Source organism: Pleurodeles waltl, chromosome 9, assembly GCF_031143425.1.
Source record: "Pleurodeles waltl isolate 20211129_DDA chromosome 9, aPleWal1.hap1.20221129, whole genome shotgun sequence".
Taxonomy (NCBI): Eukaryota; Metazoa; Chordata; class Amphibia; order Caudata; family Salamandridae; genus Pleurodeles; species Pleurodeles waltl.
In genome coordinates, this window is record NC_090448.1 from 968585825 (window position 1) to 968609308 (window position 23484).

General features: G+C 45.7%; 1 protein-coding gene across 33 annotated transcripts in view; it reads right to left on the bottom strand.

The window, feature by feature from the left end:
- The window catches only part of NRXN3 (neurexin 3), a 1990994-nt gene that overhangs the window by 501068 nt on the left and 1466442 nt on the right, over positions 1–23484 (bottom strand). For 3 of the 33 annotated variants that reach the window (XM_069208396.1, XM_069208394.1, XM_069208395.1), the window contains exon 1: positions 5789–7297. The exons of 28 other annotated variants lie outside the window; for them this stretch is intronic. In XM_069208396.1, the coding sequence (XP_069064497.1) occupies positions 5789–6071 (283 nt within the window). In that variant the 5' untranslated portion in view covers positions 6072–7297. Of the gene's footprint in view, positions 1–5788; positions 7298–23484 lie in introns of those variants that run through there. 2 more of the 33 variants (XM_069208391.1, XM_069208390.1) reach the window with 2 other exon arrangements.

Consider the following 23484-nt stretch of genomic DNA (forward strand, 5'->3'; position numbering starts at 1 on the left):
CCACCTGGGGGAATGACAAACCAAAAAGTCCCACAGTGTAAAGAGGACCTGCTTGGCTGCCTCCTGATGATCGATAGTGGTCACTCTTTTACGTGCCCACTTTCTGGTTGGTCGGAAGAGCACTGTCGCTGATCGACCTATGACCAGTTTAGTTTGCGACCGGATCCATAATGATGGTGCAGACCTCAGATTAACAGTGAAAGACGATAGAAGGGAAACAACACCTACCAATATGACCTGGGAGAGGAATCTGATGGAGAAGGGAGAAAATTAAATTGGGATATGTTTTTTAATAGATTAATAGGCACTTGGGTAAGGTCAAAGCTACCTCACATTGTAAATTCTAGCACAAGGGCGCATGGACGTCATTTAGGGGTCGCCAGGGGTCGCAATTGCAACCCCTGACTTGCCCCTTGAGACCACTGACACTGCCTTTGCGACCCCTGGCCTCCGAGGTGGCAAAATCAGTGCATGGAACACAGGGACAGCTCGTAGTGTGTGTTTACCTGAGAGAGTGTGTTTAAGTGAATGTGTGTGTATATGTGTAAGCATGTGTGTTTGAGTGAAATTGAAGGTCAAAGGGCATGTGATGTCACTTCCACTACCCCTGGCCTTTTGGTGAATTGACGTTAGTGCAAGGGAGCAGGAATCAAAGTAATGAAGATTACCGGAAATAGTCTGAGAATTTCACAGATACCTTCTTTCTTGCTCTCCTTCCTCTTTCACACAGTCCTTTGGTTTTCCTCTCCTCTCTCTCTCTCTCTCGAGTGATGTTTCTTCTCTTTCCCTTTGTTCTGTCCTACCCACCACCCCGCCCCCCTCATCTCCACCCCAGGGGCCCATCTTTATTCTCTCCGTGTTTGATCTCGGAGGCACTCACTCGCATTACCAAAGCTATTTCACACAAATAGAATGAAAACTCGTACAACAGAGAACGCGCTTCCCGAGCATTTCATTACCCTGATTCATTAGTCTATGCGGAGCAGAAGCAGCTCTCAATCTGCGCATAATCCGAAGCCTGTGAAAGATGCGGAACCGACGGAACAGCATCATCACAGACTCTCGCTCTCCACTGAACTCCTCCTTCTTCAGAGTAGCCCCTCTTCCCTCCGCCTCACGAGTGACCCTCGGGGGCCCTCTCCTAAATGCACCTCAGCATGCCACTTCTGGAACCCCTCTCGTTCTTTCCCCTGCCTCTCTTACCTCGCTTGAGTTCACATACTCCCTGATTTACTCCTGTGTTACGGGGATCAGCTCACAATTTTCTTAGTCCCTCTGTTCTCTTGAGATCTCCACTCTCCTATTTCTTTTCTACCTCCCATCCTTAAATGAACCCCACAAATCGAATACAATGTGTGTTCCCTCTCTTCAGAGGTCAACATTTTGTCTTTCCTGTGGTCCCCTTTGTAGCAAAAACACAAAGAATCTGCGGTTCTATGTCATAGCATTCCTACCTTTTGTTTCATCCAGTTTCATCTCCCTCAAATATTTCCTTATTTTGGCTAAACTATGTACACCATGAACTAAGAAACCACCCAGATGGCAACCGAGTGGTCCTAAAATATAGCCCTAGATGGCTGATGTTTGATAAGGAGCATTGGAAGGGTCCCCTGACTCTTCATGAGCAGAAGATGATTATAGTTGGTGGAACAGACCTTTTTGACTCACAGGTAGGTGAGACGTAGACCTTGTCTACAGGAACATGCCTGCTGCCTCCTTCAGGTAGAACCCTCTTGTCTTTCCCCAGTGGCTGTGTGTATAATCCTGCAACAATAGTGTGGCTATGGAGTGCAAGCATTAGTGGCCTTCAGCCACTTCATGGCTACCAACTGTGAGGCTTCATGGTTGCCCCATCACCGCCCATCAGAGCTCCTTTCTTTTTACCCAGGTCTGATGAGTTCCGAAAACGTCTTGCCCGATCTGATCTACTAAAAAATATGTCAAGAGACCTGCCATATTATCACTTTGATGGTGAGAATCCACAACCAGAAATCAGCACTTGGAGAAAGAGGGAGTACATGAAGAATTGAGGAAGAACACGCAACTACCAATCTTGTGTCAAACAAGAAGAGAGAGAAATACACACTTGACCTATAGAGAGTTCCTGAAGCATGATAAACCAGGCAATAAGAGCGACTGGCTTGAGGCTGGAGATCACAGTATCTAATCTACCAAAGGGAAACCCTGCAGTGTCTGCCAAAAGGCCACCAGGCATAACAAGCACAGCTAGACTAGTGGCGAGAAGACCCAGGGCTGGGGCTAACGATCAGGTGCTTAATCCATTGTAAAGGTGCCCATAAAGGTGTACCAAACCTTCACCAGGCATAACAAACACACACTAAACTAGTAGTGAGAAGAACCAGGCCTGGGGCTAAAGATATGGTAAATAATCCACTCTAAAGTTACCATGAAATAGGTACCAAACCATCACCAGGCATAAAAAGCACACGCTAGACTAGTGGGGAGAAGAGCTAGGCCTGGGGCTAAAGATCAAGCACCTAATTCACTCTAAAAGTACCCTAAAATGTGTACCAACCCATCACCAGGCGTAAAAAGCTCACGCTAGACTATTAGTGAGAAGAGCCAGTCCTGGGGCTAAAGATGAGGTATAAGGCCCCCAAATAACTCAGTGGGCTAGGAAAACGGTGGAAGCTGTACAGTATCAAAACACTGTGGGACAGCACTGGCTAACTACTAAGCGAGGTGTGGACACAAATGTGTGAAAACAGGGTGTGTGTGTGCAAATATAGGAATGCACCGCTCTCGTACAATGCTCCACGTAATATCGCGAGCGTGTGTTATAACTGAGACTAATGTAAATAATTAACCAATCGGTAGCACGTTCGTTTAAGGGATGCCAGATATTGCAATCATTGTTACAACGTTAAACATTGGAATAGTTTCGCCCCCACACACTTTGCATTACTGACAGAAAAGGCAACATGGCACGTTACAAACCTCCTCCCTGCACACACAAGCACTGCAAAAACTGCAAAACAAGGAGCCCTTGAGCCCTGCCCAGGCCACCAGGTAAAATCAATGCAATGTGATGGAGCTGGAACCCTCTCTCCCTGGCACCTCTGGCGCCCTCCCCGTACACAGTATCCCCTCTGCTTTCACATTCCTGGCACATATTCGGCGTAAGCATGGCGCGCTGATTTCAGACTCGTAGCGGACTGAAGCAAAACTCGTGGCACACTGCCAACAATCTCTTTGCACATTTGTGACGCACTCGTGGCGCACCCCTAGTACGCCGCTGCCACGCGCCGGGGACAGTCTATTCACCGGGCTAACACGCTTCGCACACTGACTGTGGGCACCTGACACGCTGCTAACATTGCCCTCACACACTTCTGGTGCACTCCGGTCATACTGCTGGCACAATCAATGCCACAGTGACAGTACCCTCGGCGCAGTGACGGGAGACTCTTGGCACACTGCTAATAGCCTCCTCGCATTTTTGTGACACACTTGTGTCACCAGTGCTTAATTTGTAAATGAGAAGGTGCCGGTGCTCAAAGTCCTTCTCTTTAAGCACGCGGCAGCTGCAATGAAATGTGCGAACACGGAATACTGAGACAGCGTAATCCCGAAGCCATCTCGGGCCTCTTTAATCCTTTTAAAAACCACTCCCTGCCCCTTGAGCTCACACTTGCAGCTTTCTGCTTTCTCCGTTTGTGACGCTTTTTTGATTTTCTCTTCCTCCGTCTATCCCAAACGTGTCTTTTGCTCGCTGCAAATGCTTGAGGCAGAAGCCTAAACGCCGGCCCTCAAAAATAAGTGCCGGTGCTCAGCACCGGACACAACAAGCACAAATTAAGCACTGTGTGTCACACCCTGATACACTGCTGGCCTACTTCTGAGACAATGTGTTCACATAAGTGACACGTATTACGCTTACACTGTCCTGCACCGATCTGACAAACTCATAGTACACTCCGAGTGCACTCCTGCCACAATGTATTCACAGAGCTGACATACTCCACACACTGACTGCGGACACCTTCCGCCCTGGTGACACCGCTCTTCACACCTGTGCCCTCGCACACTATGGGATGATACGACCCATCCATTAGCTGACACATTTCTGCACAATGAAGGGAGACTCCTGGCACACTGCTAATGTTTTCATGGCACATTTCTGACACACTCCTGGCACACTTGTAAGTACACTTCTGGTGCACTAGCTATGGACTTCCGGCACACTGCTGACACTGTCCTCGCACATTTCTGGCACACTCCTTGAACACTTCTGGTATACTCTGTCACACTCTATCCACAAAGATGACACGCACAGCGACCCTGACTACGGACCCCTAATACGCTGCTGACACTGTACTCTCACATTCCTGGCACACTCCCTGCGCACTGACTCCCGACACACTGCTGACACTGTACTCTCACATTCCTGGCACACTCGAGGCACACTCCTTGCGCACTGACTACGGACTCCTGGCACACTGCTGACACTGTACTCTAACATTCCTGGCACACTCGTGGCACACTCCTCGCGCACTGACTCCCGACACACTGCTGACACTGTACTCTCACATTCCTGGCACACTCGTGACACACTCCTTGCGCACTGACAACGGACTCCTGGCACACTGCACTCTCACATTCCTGGCACACTCATGGCACACTCCTTGCGCACTGACTACGGACTCCTGACATACTGCTGACACTGTACTCTCACATTCCTGGCACACTCGTGACACACTCCTTGCGCACTGACAACGGACTCCTGGCACACTGCACTCTCACAATTCTGGCACACTCGTGGCACACTCCTCGCGCACTGACTCCTGACACACTGCTGACACTGTATGCTCACATTTCTGGCACACTTCTATTACACTGCTGAAACACTGCTACATTCTATTCACAAAGCTGACACGCATTGCGCACCCTGACTTCACACGCCTTAGACACTGTGCTCCCACATGTATGGCACACTCGTGTCACAGTCCTCGCTCACCGACTACGGACTGCTGACACTGTCCTCGCACATGTATGCCCACTTCAAGCACCTTGCTCACACAATTCATGCCATAGGCGACACATTCTTGAACGGAGAGTCCTGGCACACTGATATTTTCCACGCACATTTCTGACACGCCTGGCGCAATTCAAGCACAATGCTAACAGAATTATGTCACACAGCTGGCAAACCCAGGGCACAATAATGACACACTGCTTTTACACTCATGACATAGTGTCGGAACCCTCCTTGCACGCTTAGGGTACGCTCTTGTCACTGTGAAGCACTTCTACAGTCCTGGCAGCATCCAGTCAAATAGTTGGCACTTTCCTGACACTCTGCTAGGACGCATATGGCACAAGGTTGCGCTATCGGCACAACGCTAAAACGCCCCTGAGAACCTGTTTGTACATCACTACCACAGACCAGAACATTTGGACTACCCCAGGAACCCTCTGGGCTCACTGTTGGCACACCACAGACTTTCCGATCGCACATTGAGAGAGCAGTCGTCCCAATGGCCCACTTTCAACACCTGGGGCACAATTCTGAACGGATTAATGGCACCCCGCCGAAAGCCACTGCTCGTACACTCCTGGCACACCAGCCAAGAGGAGGTCCCACTCCCGGAATAAATGTTCTATTTTTAAATAATTTGTGTTGTGAAAAAGCGGTTAAGGTCTCCATAGCTAAACGCAGCGCTACCCTGGTCTCCTCACTTCATTCCGGACAGCGCTTGCCCACTGCCCACCCTCCTACCCCGGCCCCCCCAAAAAAGAGGCTAGATGAGAGCGCAGTGGTACCCACCGTGGCTCCCGCGCAGGGAGACGGGCGAGCGATAGATCGAGACGGGCACGGAGTGGTGCTTGGTCCCGTGGAAGTGATGGTCGTGCTGCGAGTTCGTGGACGAGGAGGACGACGAAGAGGCCACGTTGGAAGAACTCCACACAGAGCTGACCACACACCCCCAAAAGAGGGGCCATATCCAGGGGGTCCAGGCGCAGCAGCGCGCGGTGTTCCGCGGTCCTGAGTAGCCGCCAATGGCCCCTATTCTCCCGCGCATGGTCAACAGGAGGAGCGCCGGCTGCATGAGGGCACGGGGGGGTCCAGCCAACGGGGCAGGTTCATGGTGCCCAGTACCGCGTCATTCCTTCGGAGGACGTCCTCAAACCAGGGAGCCTTAATCCCAGTTCCTTAAATGAGGGTAGTTCGGCTGTCCCCGTACCACGTCAAAGACTCCGCTAAAATGCACCTGAGAGGTAGCTCAGCGGGTTAACGCGCCAGCTCCAGAGCTCTGCGTGCAAACTGCTGGTCTGAAATACAGTGTGCTGATCGAGCCTTCCGTCAGTCTGCGGTTGTGAAAAAGTGCCTCGTGATTGTTGGAAAGTAGCACCTTATGTTTAAAGCTCAAAGAAGCCGCAGCACTGTGGTCGTTGGTGTCATGAGGTTATTTCTTCAGGGCCACATGGTATTATGCGATCACTCAGATGGCGCCGCAGCCTGCCTAACACTAGATAGGAGCTAAAAGTAGGAGCAGTCGGGGGAACTGCCAGCCGAGATCCTGCAGAGGGAAGAAGGAGAACTGGTCCTTTCTGACGCGTTTTAAAGCGTTGCTGAAGCCATGCCGGAAAAAAGACCTTTCCATTAATCCACAAAGAGAACACCGAACGAAAGTAGATAGATCGGTGGGTTAGTGCATTGGAGACGACTAGCAAGTCACGGGCTCGTATTAGAGACTCCGCCTTTCAACCATCGGAGGTGGACAAAATCAGGAACATTCAGGTGCATAAGATCAGTTTTACATAGCGATAAAAAAAACGCAAAAATCTGGAGCAATCGCTATATAACCAATAATGAGTATTTATTAGTGGGACTGTCCAGACCCCTGGACGGCTGGTCTCTGAATCTCCCAAGGAGCTGGAAAGGCACTTAATATATCCCCTCCGCAGGGGACCCCAGCATACACCATGAAGGTTCCAGTCAGCAGCCTGTCTCAAGTTCAGAGGAATGGACGGCAGCTCCAGGTAAGAGTGCAGCAGGCTGGTGTAGTTCAGGGGGTCTCACACTGCGACCCAGGCCTCGTCCAAGGGTGGTCCTTCCGGAACTATTGCACTGTAGCAGTTTGCCCGGCGCAGCCTCGTATGTCTCGTGTGGTCTAATTCCCAAAGAACTGCGACGCCGGAATACACCAAAGCCAAAGGGATGGAGAAGGCTGCGTGGGACCTTCCGTGGGCACGGGTTCAAGGCGTTTGGGTGAGGTGCCACAGGCAGAAAGCAGCCGAGCTGGGAGTCCCACTCCTGCTAACTCCTTGTGCCTTCCACCTGAGACTCGGAGCGGCAAATGGGCGCGCTCTATGCAAATGACAGCACGCCAGAGAGCCAATGGGCGAAGCCCTCGAGCTCATCGCGGCCACTTATTGGCTGAGAGAGAGAATGAAAGGCGCCGGGATGTGGGCTGGAGCTCCGCCATCTCTGGCTCTCCGTTATACCCCCATTCATTGCCACGAGCGCCCACACTGGCATCGTCTGCACAACTGCTCCGTGTAAAGCGATTGTGACATCTGGACTGTTTTCTGTGCTTCGAGTGTACGTTTTAATATGACTTGTTTGACCAGAGTCGTAGTGGCAGCAGGTGCAGTGGCACCGGAGCTCATGAGTTTGAGTATGCCGCTGCACCCTTCTTTAATTACCTAACGAGCGTCCAGAGCACCCTTTTTCCTTGTCTGAGTTGGAACTCAGGGTATCTTCGCCAAACCACCGTGTTCGACTTATGCCAATTCACAGACGGTGTGCATGGAAGGGCACGCGGCTGCCGTGTGCCACACAGGCGTGCGCACGCTGCTCACACGCATCGGCGGCTGCCTCTAGGCACTGAAGCAAATGTCGAGGACATGGGATGGAAAGAGAGGAATGAAAGACCAACAAGGAGAAAGGGAGAAAAAAAGGAGAGGATAGAGAGGCGAGACAAGGAGGGGAGGCGAGAAGTGTGTTTGGAGAGTGGGTGCGAGAGCAAAGAACTAGAGAGAGGGGAAAACGGGAGACTGGAGAGAAATCCGTTAGAGGGACGGAGAGAGGTACACCAGGGAGGGGGAAAGGTGGCGAGAGAACGAACCAGAAGGGAAAGCCATGGAGGGGAGAGACGGCCAGGAAACATTTTAAATGAACGCTTCTGACACTGATCGCTGGTGATAGGACGCCTTCCTGTAATGTAACTCGGTGGGCAATCCACCAGCTGCCTGGCACTACCACATGGGCCAATCCGATGGGTGGTGTGCAGGCCGTTTCTTTTGGCCCCATCACGGTCCATGGGACCAAGAAAAAATACATGGCCCACACGGTGGCCCCCTTTGAAGGTGGACAATTTGTCAGTGCCAGTCTCCGAGGATGCCTGAAGGGCCGGCCCTGCACTGCAGCGGCTTAGACCCGTCAGTGTGAAACCTGCAAGTTACCTTCTTTAATGGCGCTTGAAGTCGGGCACTGTGACTACTAGGCCAAGAGCATGTGTTCCAGGAGGGAGCGGGGTTTATTGCGGTATGCTGCAGCAGGCATCCCGGATGAGGCTTCCGCTCTCGGTGAAAGGAGCGCCCGCGGTTAAGCATCTTTCTCGTTTCCTCTTCACAGTTTCTGCTGCCGAGAGAGCGGCATGTCGAAGGCAGAAGGTGCTCGGTACGCGCTTTTTTACAACAATCGCAGTAAATAAAGATCGGAATTAGGAATTTGTAAGGTGTTTTGTATGTTCTAACACATCATCAAGTCACTTAATAAATAGAAAATAAATAGAACTGTTGATAGAGATCGTAAACACGCGCCAGGAGTCAATAGCAATTACGGTCCAAGAGATACGAATCACATTTTGTTCAATGCAGGCCTGAGGGGAAAGTGCATTTTCATTGTAAGTTCCTTTGGAATTCTTTTTTGGGCCCCACCCAATGGACTTGGCACTTCTGGAAACTGATGCCTGGCCCAGGTTTTCTAGCAGCGTGCGTGTAATGGCGCGTGTCACACGCAGGCTGGTAATTCAGAGCATGCTGGTACATCATCAATCAACCTTCACAGGCAGAAACTATTTTGCCCTGAAAGAGGGCTTGAGCACTATGCCAAACCTGCTTTGTACCTCGGAGTTCCTGCCCCTACCCCGCACCCCGTAATCCACGCAAAGACGTGGAAACGGATCAAGTCCCCTTCACCTTTCTACAATTCTAGATCGACTAAAACAGCCTCACTTGGCTTTTTGACAAATACCAATGATGAAGAAAGTCAGGCACAACCATTAGGCAAGCAGAACGCTATGTAGCACTCCCAAGTATAAGCTATGAAATTGCTTCAAAATTACACATTTTACCAGACTTACCATTGCCCTCAGGTTGAAGTATGCAGCTGAGGGTTTACCTTAAGTAGAAATGTCATGCAAGGCACCACTGACTGCCTTTGTGTGGCATCACACCACCCATCATTCTGCAAACGCTGTTCTGCGTGACTGATGACATCATTGGTGTGAGGCGCTTGCTAAATCTGGAATTGCGCAAGCTTTTACCATTAACACAATGTAACACTTCTGATTTTTCACACTGCACTGCGCAGCATGAATGTTAGTAAATTTGGGTGTTAGCACATCAAGCCTAAGTGAAAGAAAGACAATGTAGCAAATGGTGCCTGCCCACTCTAACCCAGCAGTGCCTGTGGGCATTTGCTCCTGCTAGGTAAGCTGCCTCCGTCTCCTGCAGCTGAGCACAGGGGAAAGTTCCCATCTGAGAAAGGCAGAGATAGTGGCAGGAGTCAGGACTGTGGTATTTACATAACTGGTCAATGGATAATTTTTTTGAAAAGTTCATCAGTAAACCATCGCCATCATTGGCTTAAAGTTAAAGACTGAGGCTAAAGAATGGCTTCCGATGGACACTTGTCAACAAATGGCTATTATTGGTTGCAATTTTCGTTGGCCATGGGGTAATGGATGTTCATACACCCACATCTCGAAAGGGCCTGTTCCAATCAAAATATTTTGTAACCTGGCCCATATGGCAGACTACTTTGAAACATCAGGGACAAGAGAAGAAACTTTAGAGACTGAAAGCATGTGAATCATCACTCAAAAAACTCTTTCACAGGTGTCTCCATAGGATTGGCTCCTTTTGGAGCAGGCTTAAAGATGCCAGTGGCAAAGATGTTTAGGGAAACCAAAAGCAGGAGTGGCAAAGAAGGCTTAAGCTGGGACCAGAGGAGAGGCTTTCTCCAGGTTCTGAGACAGGAAGATGCTTTCTAGCAGAAGTATCAATTGTTTTTTGTTGTGTGTTTTTGTCCTCACTGTTTGAGGACCCTACACGCTTCTGCTTCCACTGGCTATCTAACTCTCCAGTAGTGTTCTTGATACTTGAATGGCTGCTGCCGCAAATCAGTCGAAGCTTTCTCTAGGTAGGTGTAGGTTTGGGTCAGATTCAACACAGTACTTCATGAACTACCATCACAACAGATGTCTAGGGATGAGGGCTTTCCTGAAAAAGTTGAAAGTCGTTCAATACAGGCAGCAATCAATTCGTATAGGTATTTTGTTTCATTGAACACAATATTCACATTCAAGACATTTTGTTTTAAAAAGTTCAGAACTTTAATCAGAAGTAAAAAGTAGGTTCGAGTTAATTTGAGAAAAAAAAAATTCTATGAGAAATATGTTTAATGCTCACAAAAAAAAAAACGCAACGCAGTTGGATCGTTGTATGCATCAAACATGTATGCAAGTTATACCATACAAAAGGTATCTGCACAACGTGTTGTCAGTCATTACAGTTTCTCAGGTAACATTACTCATGCCACACATACAGATTTAGCACATTTCCAGTTTCCCATTTCCCACAAGATATTTTCTTTTTTACTCAGGCAAAAATGGTACAAAAAAGCAGATGTGAGAGAAAAACATTATATAAAATTTGCAAAATGCATTGATCAGGATTTACAGGAGCACACTTGCGAAATAATAGTTTGCTAGGGTTATCTTGGAGCAACTTCTTGATGACCCTAACTGTCCAGAGGTCAACAACGTTTCAGAAGTAGGGTTGAGAGAAAAGCAATATTTTTATGGGATTTATAATTTAAGATCGATTTGGCATCCATGGGCAGTGTTAAGCTTGTTCCAAGACAGAGAGGAGTACGTTTAGTACAGTAATCTCCTATAATCATTGGTCTTCCAGCTGGACCAAAAGAATAGGTTCCTAGCTGTGATAATTGGACTAAGAGAGCTGCAGCAGGTGTGACGGAAGGTGAGCAGTGGTCAAATTCAACAGTGACACTAAATACATACTTCTCCCATAGCAGAATCAGTCCAACTGCAAAGCAGTCTGAGTTTTACTACCTATATATATATATATATATATATATCTCAAGGGTACTCACAAACATTTTCCCAGGGGACAAAAAGCAAAAAGGTTGGGCTGCGATGTGCCTGAGGGCTGCATTGACACCAGGGGGTGGCGGTTGTGCGAGGGGGATTGGCTGTAAAGTAGTTGTAGGCAAAGCAAAATATATACTTCTAGTGGTTTAATTGAACAATGTGAACACAGAAAACCTTGCGTTAATCCCGGCTTCTACACTTTTCTGAATTGTGTGATCCAAGGCAATTGTTTCATTTCACTTTCTCTCCTTTTTATTCATCATCACATACAAGAGGACCTCTAAATACATGATTTCAGAGTGTGCCCTGTACAAAACCTGCTCCTGTGTTTGATTTAATAAATTGTAATCTTGTTCATGTGTAATAGAAGCCCGGGACAGCCAAAAAGTGGACATAACAACTAACTTGCCTCTTTAATTTTCTATTGGCGTTGTTGTCAGGGTAGGGGGGAGAATTAATGTTTCTAAATTCATGGTTGAAAATTATCACTTTTAAATTAATACTTCTCAATGCACTGATATAATAAATTGTACTAAGGTGAAAAGGTTCTGTATGTTAACGAAATACACTTTTTGGCTTTTGAAGAGACTGTCATATTTTTACACTTTTTCAGCAAGACGTCTTTAAAAATGAATGTGTTTCTAAAGTCAAGTGCAGGACCCCCTGGTTACTTCCTTTCTTTAACACCAATTAAGCTTGAAATAAACAATTGCCAATTCAATATTTTTTTATTGTTAGTGCTGAGTTTAGTAAACAGCTGCGCAGTGCTCATGTTGCCCAGGGGGCTGCATGAAAAGATCTCAGGGGGGGGGGGGCACATGCAGCCAGTGGGCCCACTTTGAGTATCCATCCTCTGGATCTACAAACAGAACGTGCCAGAAAGCATAGGCAAGGTTAAAAGGGTATCTACAATGAAAAGGCACACATTTGACTTCATTGGAAGTGAACAGGGAAATAAAACCTCAAACCTAAGAAAACATTTATTTTTATTGTATTTTCACGGATTTTTCTGTGCAGTGCACTGTTTACTGCTAGATGGTCACATCAAAGCACATCTACAGGAAGAAAAACATAGGTACAACTGATAATTGTTTTTTTAAATTGTCAGACGAGAGTTCAAAATTTTAAGCGTGTTCTGGGGCTGTGGTAACATGAAATATTTATGAAGCGTGTTTTTTTTAAGATAGGACACATTCTTAAACAACAGAATTTACAATTTTAGAATCTCCGCTTCACCTTCTGGGAGATGTGCAGATAAGAAGATACCATCACATGCAAAAATTGGAAATATCCCTCACTTATAGGACAGGTAGGAGATGAATGCAAGGAGTAAGCAAGCTGATTTATAAAGATTATTTTTTAAGGCAAGGGGACGTCTGGGTCTGAAATAAGAGCTATATACCTGAACCATAAAATGAAATGATTTAGGACATGTTAGCTCGTTATTAACTTTATTAATTTAATAATTGAAAGTGTGGACTATTTTGGATTTGGCATCTATTCTTGAATTTTTTAGTTTTATAGAAACCTTATGGAAAACAATTGCATTTGGGTGTAATGTATATTGAAACCCATAACCCTTCCAAGCCCCCCAGTGGACTCATCAGAGTCTCTCTCTAACAGCACCACTGAAATCCCTACTTCCTATGTTTGGTGTCTCCATCAACCAGTCGCACACTCGCAGACCCTTCTAGGATTAACATATAAGTTACTGTATTTAAGTGCCACACCCATTTGAATGGCAAGAGAGTTAGACGACTAGATAGGTAAAAACAGAAAAGGGGACATCTACTAAGACAGCCTCTGTTCTTGCATGCACTTTTCTCTGTAAGGTGTATAATGTATTAGTGTTATTATTGGGTTTTATGCAGTTCTGCATGCACTGCCTGTAACTGGCATGGGCAGACAGCGTTAAGAATTCCATGTTTCTGCGACAGACAGAATTGCCCAATTATATGTTTCTGTAAAACCACTCATGAAATCAAAAGGTAGGGGTTTCCCCTAATTAGAGGTAAAAGCCCGACATTTTTTAGATCATTATGAGTTTGGGGGTATATTTCCAAAATATTGTAAGCGAAATTAATCAAACCTGGTTGGAGTTTTATAAATGGGAAAATAGGTATGGGGGTATGGCCTTCAAGAATCCAAACTGTTTGAAATTTTGCAAGAAACTAACACGCACCGGGCATTTTCCTCACACCCATGACCTTTCCCCTACATTTTCTACTGTAGTGCCTTCAGCTTATTTTACATTTTGTCATATATGCATTCTCGGGCCCACACCAAAGATAAGGTAAACTAGATACCGTTTTATCCCGTCTCTATGATCGGCCAAGAGTCAACACCCTTAACTTCCACATACTAGTCCACGTGCTTACTCTGAACGCATGTGTGTCTGATCATAGCGTTCTAGTACACACAAACACATGCACAGATAGATGCACATATAGGCACACACATATTTATCCAAACACATACACACACGCGCACAAACACGCCTATGCGCACTCAAACACAAACACATCTACCTTAGTCAACCTAAGCAAAAGACGAGCACGGATTTCTGACAAGTTCATGCACCACCAGAGTATGTGTGGTGTTAATTTGCCTGTGAAAGTATTTTAGTTTCTAGTAGATCATTTTGCAAGGTTGTGAACGGAATGAAGAAGTGTGCCCCAACACCTCTTTCACAGTTATGCCTGACAGATATGCAGTATATAACAGAGTAGGCATATTCATTCTCTTGCCAAAGGTATTAGATGAAAACAGCATCACCACCCTTAACGTGTGAGAGCCGAAGCCCCGGAAGCAGTATGTGGGAACCAGCACAGGTGGTTGACTGCAGAGACCATCTGATGCACAGGAGCTCCTCAGCCGCATCTTCCCCTCTGCCATCTGACAGCCTGGCATGTGGCAGTAATGGGGGCAGCCAGGATGGTGGTCTGCGTCTGACATCATCGCAGTGACCACGTGCCAATTCTCCATAGAGAGCATTACTCATATTTTGGATTATGTGCTGCTTGCATCTCTCTCTGGAAAGACTCTTTTTCTTGGGATAGCCAACGGGTATACTGGAAGGTTTCAAACGGGCAGGGGCTCAAGAAAGAGGGTAGGTGCCGACAGAGCCAGTTACATATCAGACTGCCCTGGCGCAGACCTGCCAGTTAGTCTCTTAATTAGCTGACATTCCGGTCTCCTTCACAATAATGTCCCCAACATTGTGTTATGTTGTTATGTTATGTAACTGGCACTTGTATAGCTTTTTCAACTATAGTCATGGCACCACAGTGAGTTTTGTATCTGGGCGCCCCTTGATGAGAGCCACATTGCCTTCGGTCAATGTTGAAGGCTGGCAGCCCTACCAGTTGAACTGTGTTACCTGGTAACTTCCAGTAGGAACCCTCTGCTTGTGGGTCATGGGTCTAGGAGCACAGCCAGTGGCACTCCTTTGCCGGGAACGGGTTGCTTGAACAGTAACGTGTACAAGAAGGGGATAATCAGAGCCTTGGATGCCTTCAGCCTTGCAATGATTGGAGGGAGTATTGGGGTTCAGGGAATTGCTGGCTTTATTTTCCAAGACTGTGCATGAGCTTTGTAGGGGTCACCGTGACACTCCCTTTTAGCTATTCACTAACAGCAGTCTGCACTTACAGCACTTCAAAAGCATGGGAGCTTTCTACTTCTGACCAACAACTCCCATGCTTTTCAAAGAGCCGCAGGCCTGCGCAGGGAGGATAACACACACTCAGAAGTAGACTAGAAAAAGTGGGCACTTCTGTGCCGAAATATGCCCATACACACATGCCTAGAGGTTGTTGAGACCCTAGAAGTTCTAGCCTGGCTAAGCTCTTGGTCCAGATGGAACCTCGAGCCCATAAGAAGCCTACCTTTCATGTGACTTCTGCCTGCCTGGCTTCCTCCACCGAGGATGTGCCTTACGACCTGAGGTGCCACCAGGTTTGAGTCTCGATGTCGGCTCAACATCCTGTGTTTTGTGGGCAACTCATTTTACATTCCCATAAACAATGAAAATGGCCTTGTGCAATATAACTAGTGTTCATGTAAAGTGCTCCAGTACCTCCAGGTCGAGTTCTTGCTATGTAGAAACTGCCGAAAAATGCACAAAGAGGTAAAAATAAAAACATAAGGAAAGATCAATATAGATCCATCTCCTGGCTGTTTTGTACAAAGTGAAGCAAAAAAACCTGGATAAATTGTGACTTCCCCCCTTAAATTGCGTGATCTTGATAAGTACTTCGCGGGCTGTGGTATAATGTGAATTATTAAAGTCAAAGACTCACATTTCAGCTTTATCATGTTTTATCTGATATTTGTTGTTTGATTTTCATGGCAAACATTTTCAGGAATTTGCTCATGCATGGGCTCCAAGATGCGAGTCAGACCCTTGGCTCAGCTGTGATTGGGCTCTCCCTGTAAATCTGTTGGCTAGCCCACTTCTAGGCGTGCCCTCATGCGTGTGCTGATTCAAACACAATGACACATGAACACAACTCATCTCACATTAGTGAACATGAATGTAGCCCCACCCAGTCCCCTCCTCCCGGATTGTAGCCAGCAGGTTCTCTTAACTGGGCACTTAGACTCTTAGAAGGTGATAGACCAGATCATAAGCAAAGTATCCCGACCTTTAAGAGACTGTCTCTCTTGCTAAATTTTTCAGACAGCCCATTCCAGATAAAACATATTTTACTCACACTCATGTTATTATTATTTTCCTCTCTTCTCTGTACATTGTATAATTATGTTTTACCTTACATTACAGCCCTGAAGAAGCCCTTTGTTCATGGGCGAAACGCGTTGGCTGTCTAACCTATATATATTGTGAGGTAACACAGTCTTCTGCATGAATACCAAGAATTGAACAGTATTAAATGGAAGATTTGCATCCTCTTCATCACTGGAGTACTGGACTCCTTATTTACCATTTCTGAATAATTGCTCTCCTAGCGGTGCATCACCATTTTGGTTTCCAAATTTTATTCACAGTTTTCACCTAAATATGTATGCCCTAGTCTGAGCTTGTTAATGCTTTCTCTACCTTCCATTTTGTGGCATAAAAGTGCTGGCAATAAAGGCGCCAAGAATTGCTTCATTTATCCTATTTTTCTCAGGTGACACCAACCATTGCCATACAAGGATCGGAACCCATCCGGCAGTCACGTTTCTCTTCCAACCAACCAAAACACTCGCTCTCAGAAGGGCGGGACACAAGACCATTTAAGGAACATCTGTTTCCAGCTCCTCCGGAAGGGCCTACACAAAGTGCACTTCCGTGATGTGTCTTTAGGATACTTGCTCATCATTCCAGGGTAAAATAGTGATGATGCCTTATCAAATAACACTGAACCCAGAGAAAAGATCGGAGCTAATAGGTATGTCAATTTCTTTATTAATTTCAGACCATTCTGGATCAAAACAGCAATCCCAAGCCTGGTGCCCAACAGTCCTGGTGCTTACATGTACACAGATCCATAAACATTCACGTTTTAACAAATTTGTGCATTTCTCTTTGCCTCCCGCATATAGTCGCACATACACACACACACATACACACACGTTGATTAGCTTAATAAATGGTTACATGGGAATGAAGCACACATGCAGACGTTTTCAGAGATGCACATTGAGGTCCAGATATACAAAGGTTTTACATTGGGTCTTCATTGCTTTTATAACACAGACATGAGGCAAAATCCTTTTCAAGATTTACAAACCAATGTAAATTGTATTTACATTGGTTTGTAAGAAAAAGTAACGCAGACCAGTGTGAAGTACTCTTTGTGTTACTCTGCTTCAAGGCAGTGGTGTCCCATGGGATGTACATGACGTTCCCATGCAACCACCCATGTAATTTTTATGCAAAACCCTGTCTATTAACAATAGCAGGAAGGGTTTGCACCAAAAAGTAATCCCACTTAAAAGCAGGCATTCATTTTTGGTACCCTTTCTTTTCCGACTTTGTATGTGTGCCGTACTGTACAGCTGGCATACAAAGTGGCAAAATGTTTTGTACTGGAAGGGTGCACGTCCAGCACAAAACCCTATGTTAGACTCAAGCAAATACTTGGCGCTATGGTGAGAAGGTGTGTGGGTGGCACTCTGCTGCATGATTGTGCACCAGTGTGAAGGAGAGAGTGGGGCGGTGCCATATCTCTGTAGGTATGGCACTTTCCTGTACTTTCCCGGTTATGCAATGCAGCGCAGCACAGAAACTTTGGGTGGTATATTGTGCTCCGCAACAGTTTTGTACATCTGGGACTCAGGGGGTCATTCCAACCTTGGCGGTCGATGGATGACCACGGAAGCACCGCCAACAGGCTGGCGGTGCTTCATTTGGGATTCCGACCGCGGCTGTAAAGCCGCGGTCGCCCAGCCGGGTCCGGCGGTTTCCCGCCGGATTTCCCCCGCCGCCATGGGGATTCCAACCCCCTTCCCGCCAGCCTGTTTCTGGCGGTTTTTACCGCCAGGAACAGGATGGCGGGAATGGGTGTCGTGGGGCCCCTGGCATAGCAGACAGTGAAAATCGCGACGGGTGCAACTGCTCCATTCGGAGCCGGCTTCTGTGTTGCAGGGCCTTTCCCGTTGGGCCGGTGGGCGCTCCCTTGGCGGGTGCCCGCCGGCCCAGCGGGAAAGTCTGAATGGCCTCCGCGGTCTTTTGACCGCGGAGCGGCCAATTGTCGGAATAACCCCCTCAGTGTGTACACCCATCCATATAGGGATATTTCTGCGCAGGCAAACACACGTATCCACACACTCACGCTGAGATTCGGATTTCTAACTCTGAAAGCCCACTTCTACAGACTGAAGACAGGCACAAGTGAACAACCACTGCAGACACACATATCACCAAACGCAGCACACCACACACACATTGTCGAGACACACTCTACTACTACACACCATGCACAAACATATCTAAACGCACACACAGGAAAATAGTAAAATATAAATATTTTCCTTTTGGATTCTTAAATATATAATTGGAAAATGTTGAAGCGATTTGTGTATTGATTGATTTTAATTTATTAAACAATAACTACATGACTATTGCATAAAATGTACACTGATAGATAAGATTTGCATATATATATATTCAGCCACACCCAAACAGACAAAGCCAGACACTCATTTCTATATCGACAAGCCTACGGGTAAAGAACAGAACGAACACAGTCAGTTGCCAATTTGCCACACCATACGCCTGCACACACGTCACTATACACAGTATACTGTATAGTGCCAACACTCAAGCTACTATACAGATTGTGGCACTTAATGGTATTATTTTGGGTTTTAAAATACAGTTCTTTTAAAAAAGTGATATATGTGATTGTTTGAACATAATGTAATTTATTGATTTGAATGAATCAAATAAAAAGTATGATTATGATAAAGTAAATAAACTGACACATTATCTATCTATCTATCTATCTATCTATCTATCTATCTATCTAGATACATACACACGCCCATCCCCCCACACACACTTAATTATAAAGACAATCAAGGGAGCTTCTCTGCATGAAAGATATCACAGAGCCAGCTGCGGTGCTGATCACCTGTCACTCGGTTCAAATCACATTCTGCAAAGACCTGATCAATACAGCACAAGGCTCAGCCATCTTTGGCTTAGCTTACAGGCTGCCACCAGTGATCAATAGTGATGCTTGATTACCACTGCTGGCTTAGAGGGGGAACCAGACCAGCACACCTGTCAGTCCATAAGACTCTGATCTGCAGCCAGCAAAGCTGATTTCTCACTCCAAAATATCCTTTTCGATAAGAATTACAATTGTGTCTCATTTTTAAATTATATTTATCCTCTAAACATGACCGCATTGCCTGCATCCCTTCTGGCGCCGGGATATTACTTCAGGACCTTCTTGTAGTCGTGTCTGTTTTTTGCAAATATGTCATTTTAGGAATAAACCTCATTCCTGAGTCCACATTGGACTAATCTCAACGGACAGATGCAACTATTTTTTTAACTAGACATTTGATGTCAAATAAGACCTTTTTCCAGAGATGTGCATAATTAGAATCAATTTTCTCCTTAACTTTGCGAAGGTTATTCCCAAACGTTTACAACCTTAACAACAGGGCCCAGAAATAGGCCAACAAACTTTCAAAACTATGATGAGTGCACTGCAGGACAAGAAACATGTCACTGGGTCACACTGTGGCACCGTGCATAGTTTTTGTATGTTCCCACTAATATTTATTTCCCTAGACAGAGGAAAGAAGGAAAGGTCTGATGATGTACAAAGACCTTTTGCAGTTGTAAACCCTGTGGTTTGCAACACACAAAGTTTATAATTGTTATAGGGCTTTTAACAATGCAGAAAAGAACACGTGGAATGGACATAACCCTACTATTACGATCTGTAAAGGGAGATATCAAAGGTTTTTGTCAGCAATGTTTGTAGAAAACCATTGATCAGTTACCCTCACCCTCCGAGTTGGAGTTGTGCTTGAGTCTGCAAACGGGAAACTGTCACCTTTGTACAGCATTCCCTCTAGGAGTCATGGAAGGCTGCCTCATCGGTAGCAGGTCGTTTTCTAGACCACTACATTCTGCTTCAGAAGTCTTCTCAAGTGAGAAACATTGAAAAGCAAGCATTGGCAAAGCCAGTAGGTCTCGCCTATGTGAGCTACTGGTTTTGCGAATGTCGTACACATGTTGTACAGCACCAACGCTGCTGTGCAGCATGGTTGGGAGTATCATACCACTTTTTGTTTGCTGATGGAGCAGGGTGGTAGGGAGAGTGGGTGGAGGCAAGCAACAACAGTGATGATAGGGCTAGCATCAACGAATGCAGGATGGGGCAAGAAACAAACAATGCAGAAGAGAGGCAAGTAACAAACAATGCATGATGGGGGCAACCAACCTACAATGCAGGACAAGGTAAGCAACAAGGTGGGGGGCAAGCAACAAACAAAATGGTATGGAGCAAGCAGAAAACAATGTGTTAAAGGGACCAAACAACAAACAATGTGAGAGGAGTAGCAAGCAGCAAACAACATGGAGAGGGGAAAGCAACAAACAACTCCTGGTGGGAGGACAAGCAACAAACAACCCAAGACAAGGCATGCAAAACACAAGGCAAGATGGGGCAAACAACAAACAACATGGATGAAACAAGCAATGTGGGAAGAAGGAGAAGCAACAAAGGGGCATGTTGGAAAAGCAACAAGACACATGTGGCAAGCAATAACACAGGACGGGAGGGCAAGCAGCAATGTGGGATGAGAGGCAAGCAATAAGATTGAGCATAAGATAGTGTGAGTTGTGTGGAAATGGTAAGCAACAACAAATAGCACAACAGAGGGAAGGAAAAACAAGGCAGAGGCAAGCAACAACATAGTGGGTGGGAGGAGACAAGCAACAACATGGACGGGGTGGGGGCAAGCAAGAACACAGAGGAGAATAAAAGCATGCAGGTAAGAGAGAATGAAAGGGGGTGGGAGAAGCACGAGAGAGACGGCCTGCAAACATGTTCATTTGTATGTAGTGCTACAACTAAAGAAAAAAGTAGCTCTGATAACACAAGCAATAAAAGGACACAAGTTCTTGGGCATGCTCCAGGTGAGAGAGAGAGACATAAGAAGAGGAAGTGAAGTCATCATGTGATGACCAAAGGGAAGCAAGGAAATAGGAGTGACAATGAAGTCAACCAATGGTAAGCGATGGATGGGGCTCTAAGCCCACTGTAAAAATATCTCACAAGTGACAGTACAAGCACTGTCTTAGTTAAGGCCTAAACAAAAGCATTCGCTTTGCCTTTAATCAACGTGAGCTGCTTTAAAAAATGTTTTCCCCTTTAGTAAAGAAAAAACAGTTTTGAAGTTCTGCTGTCTATTTCTATTGGGTCTGTCTCTTTGAATTCACGTCTAATCAAAGGAGGTTGCAAATTGTGACCTGACTAATTTTATCAGGCTGGCCATTTTGGCATGCCCTGTGAATGTACAAATTGCAATTCAACCTAATTGTTTATTAGGTCTCTTTGCAAAATATATTTATATTCACAAACCAGTCAGTGTGCATGTGGCCCGTCCCCGGTGTACGAATGGTGATAGTACATTAGGCCATTCTGTGTATGATCAAAACCTATAGAGTTAAGGGATTGTGTACGGCCAAATTTGATCTAATTTTTCCCTTTCCAGATGCTACTGCAGGGTCTGGCTCCACTCTTGTGACTCACAGAATTTCTGATCCCTGCGTAGAGACATACTCACTTCACACACATTCAACGCCACGGTGGGGTCCCTGAACACTATCCCCTGGAGTAGCTTATTCTCCCCCACAGTTCTTACCACTGCCTGAGTGAAGTGTGTGCTTTCTAGTCAGACACCCAAAACCCATCTGTAGTTATAATTCTACAGTCAGATATAGTGTAAGTCTTTGGTTAGCTTTAACTTAAGAGTTTGGTTATGATAAAAGCAGATTGTAGCTTAGATTTAAGGAAATGGTTTAGTTTGAATTATGGTATGTGTTTTTGTTAGATTCAGGGCAAAGAGTTAGATTGAAGGTATCATAGTTTGTGCTACAGTCAAACGTATAAAGTACTGATTAGATTTATAGTAAGTTGTGACTGATAATAATGGAAGCGCTTTAGTTACAGGTAAGGAAGATGTTTTAATTATTCTGTTTGTAATAAAGTGTAGGAGTATTTGTGTTAGATTGTAAATTAGATATAAGATCATTATAACTGGGAAAGTCTGAGAAATAAGTTGGTTTAGATGAATATGGAAGGGTTATGGTGAGAGACTGAGGTAAGGCAGACAAGAAAAATAAGAGGTTTGATTGGCCTGTGGACGAATACAGAAATGAAGCTATTTACTACAGGTACTCTGACCATAATAAAAGGAGTAGTGTGGACTCATTTTCTGCAAAATTTACCGAAAATTCCAGCAAAGGATTTTCTAGGGAGTTTCTTTAGTTCTTCACTTGATCGCTTCCCAGGTGTGTTTAATTGCAAGAAGGTTGACCTTGAAGGAAAAACGTTTCTTCCTGCAAAAATCCCAATATGTGTTTGAGATATGTCTGCAGCAGAATCCCAACCTAGGTGATGTGCTATTTGAATTGCATGGCACAAGGTCTGATGCCTCGTGATGCTTCCATTTCTCTGTCAATAATTGATGACCACTCTCCTTCTGAGATATCAATATTTGATTCCTTGCAGCACACCTCTTAGCCCAACTCACCTTTTTGCCTTCTTTGCCGACCAAGCTGCACGTTGAACTGCGCATGCTTTCAAGGCGTTAACCATATTGTGGTTGTCGCATTGAGGGGTACAGAATCTCCTCGAATGATAACGATCGGTAGGTGTACTCTATCTTGAAATAGTAAATAGGAAGGCCATTAAATTCACTCAATCTTCTGCCGTAAAAGCCTTGCTCTGAATGCGAGACCATTCGTTTAAAAAAACATCATAGACTCATGCCGAGTTAATGAAGTTGTATTATTGATTACAAGCAAATCACTCGCGCAGGATGATTTATTTCACCACAACCGTGCGATGGAGGGCATAGTGTGCGTGCTCGTGGCCCGCTTTACCATCAGAAAAGAAGACTATGCAGAAATACACTTTGAGACCTAAACAGTTTACAGCTCTATGCGGAAGCAGTGTTTAGATACAGCTTTGTGATCAAGAAGAAAAAGTGGAGTGAACATATAGAATGACATGAGTGGGGGGAATGGCAATTTTCATAGGGACGGTTGCAGCTTAGAGTATGGAGAAGAATTCACACCTTTAAGCTGCTTGATACTGTGGAATACGGGGAGCAGGACACCACCTTCGAGATTCCACTAGCGGTCCAAAGAACGGTCCTTCCGGGGATGTATACAGAAACTAATCACAGGACATCTTCTCCTGTGATTGGTGCCACGTCCCTTCAATGTTGCACTTTCTTAGCAGCTTAGTCAGGCCAAAGTGATCTGCATTCCACATTCCTTTCTACACCGCGGGAGTCGAATTAAAACAATCAAAACCACCACACTCTGACACAGGACAGGGGCAGAAAACTCACTCCATCGGTAATTCCACATTCTCTACCCCTAGTTGTCGTGAGTTGTCTGTTGTCAAGAGAAGCAAAC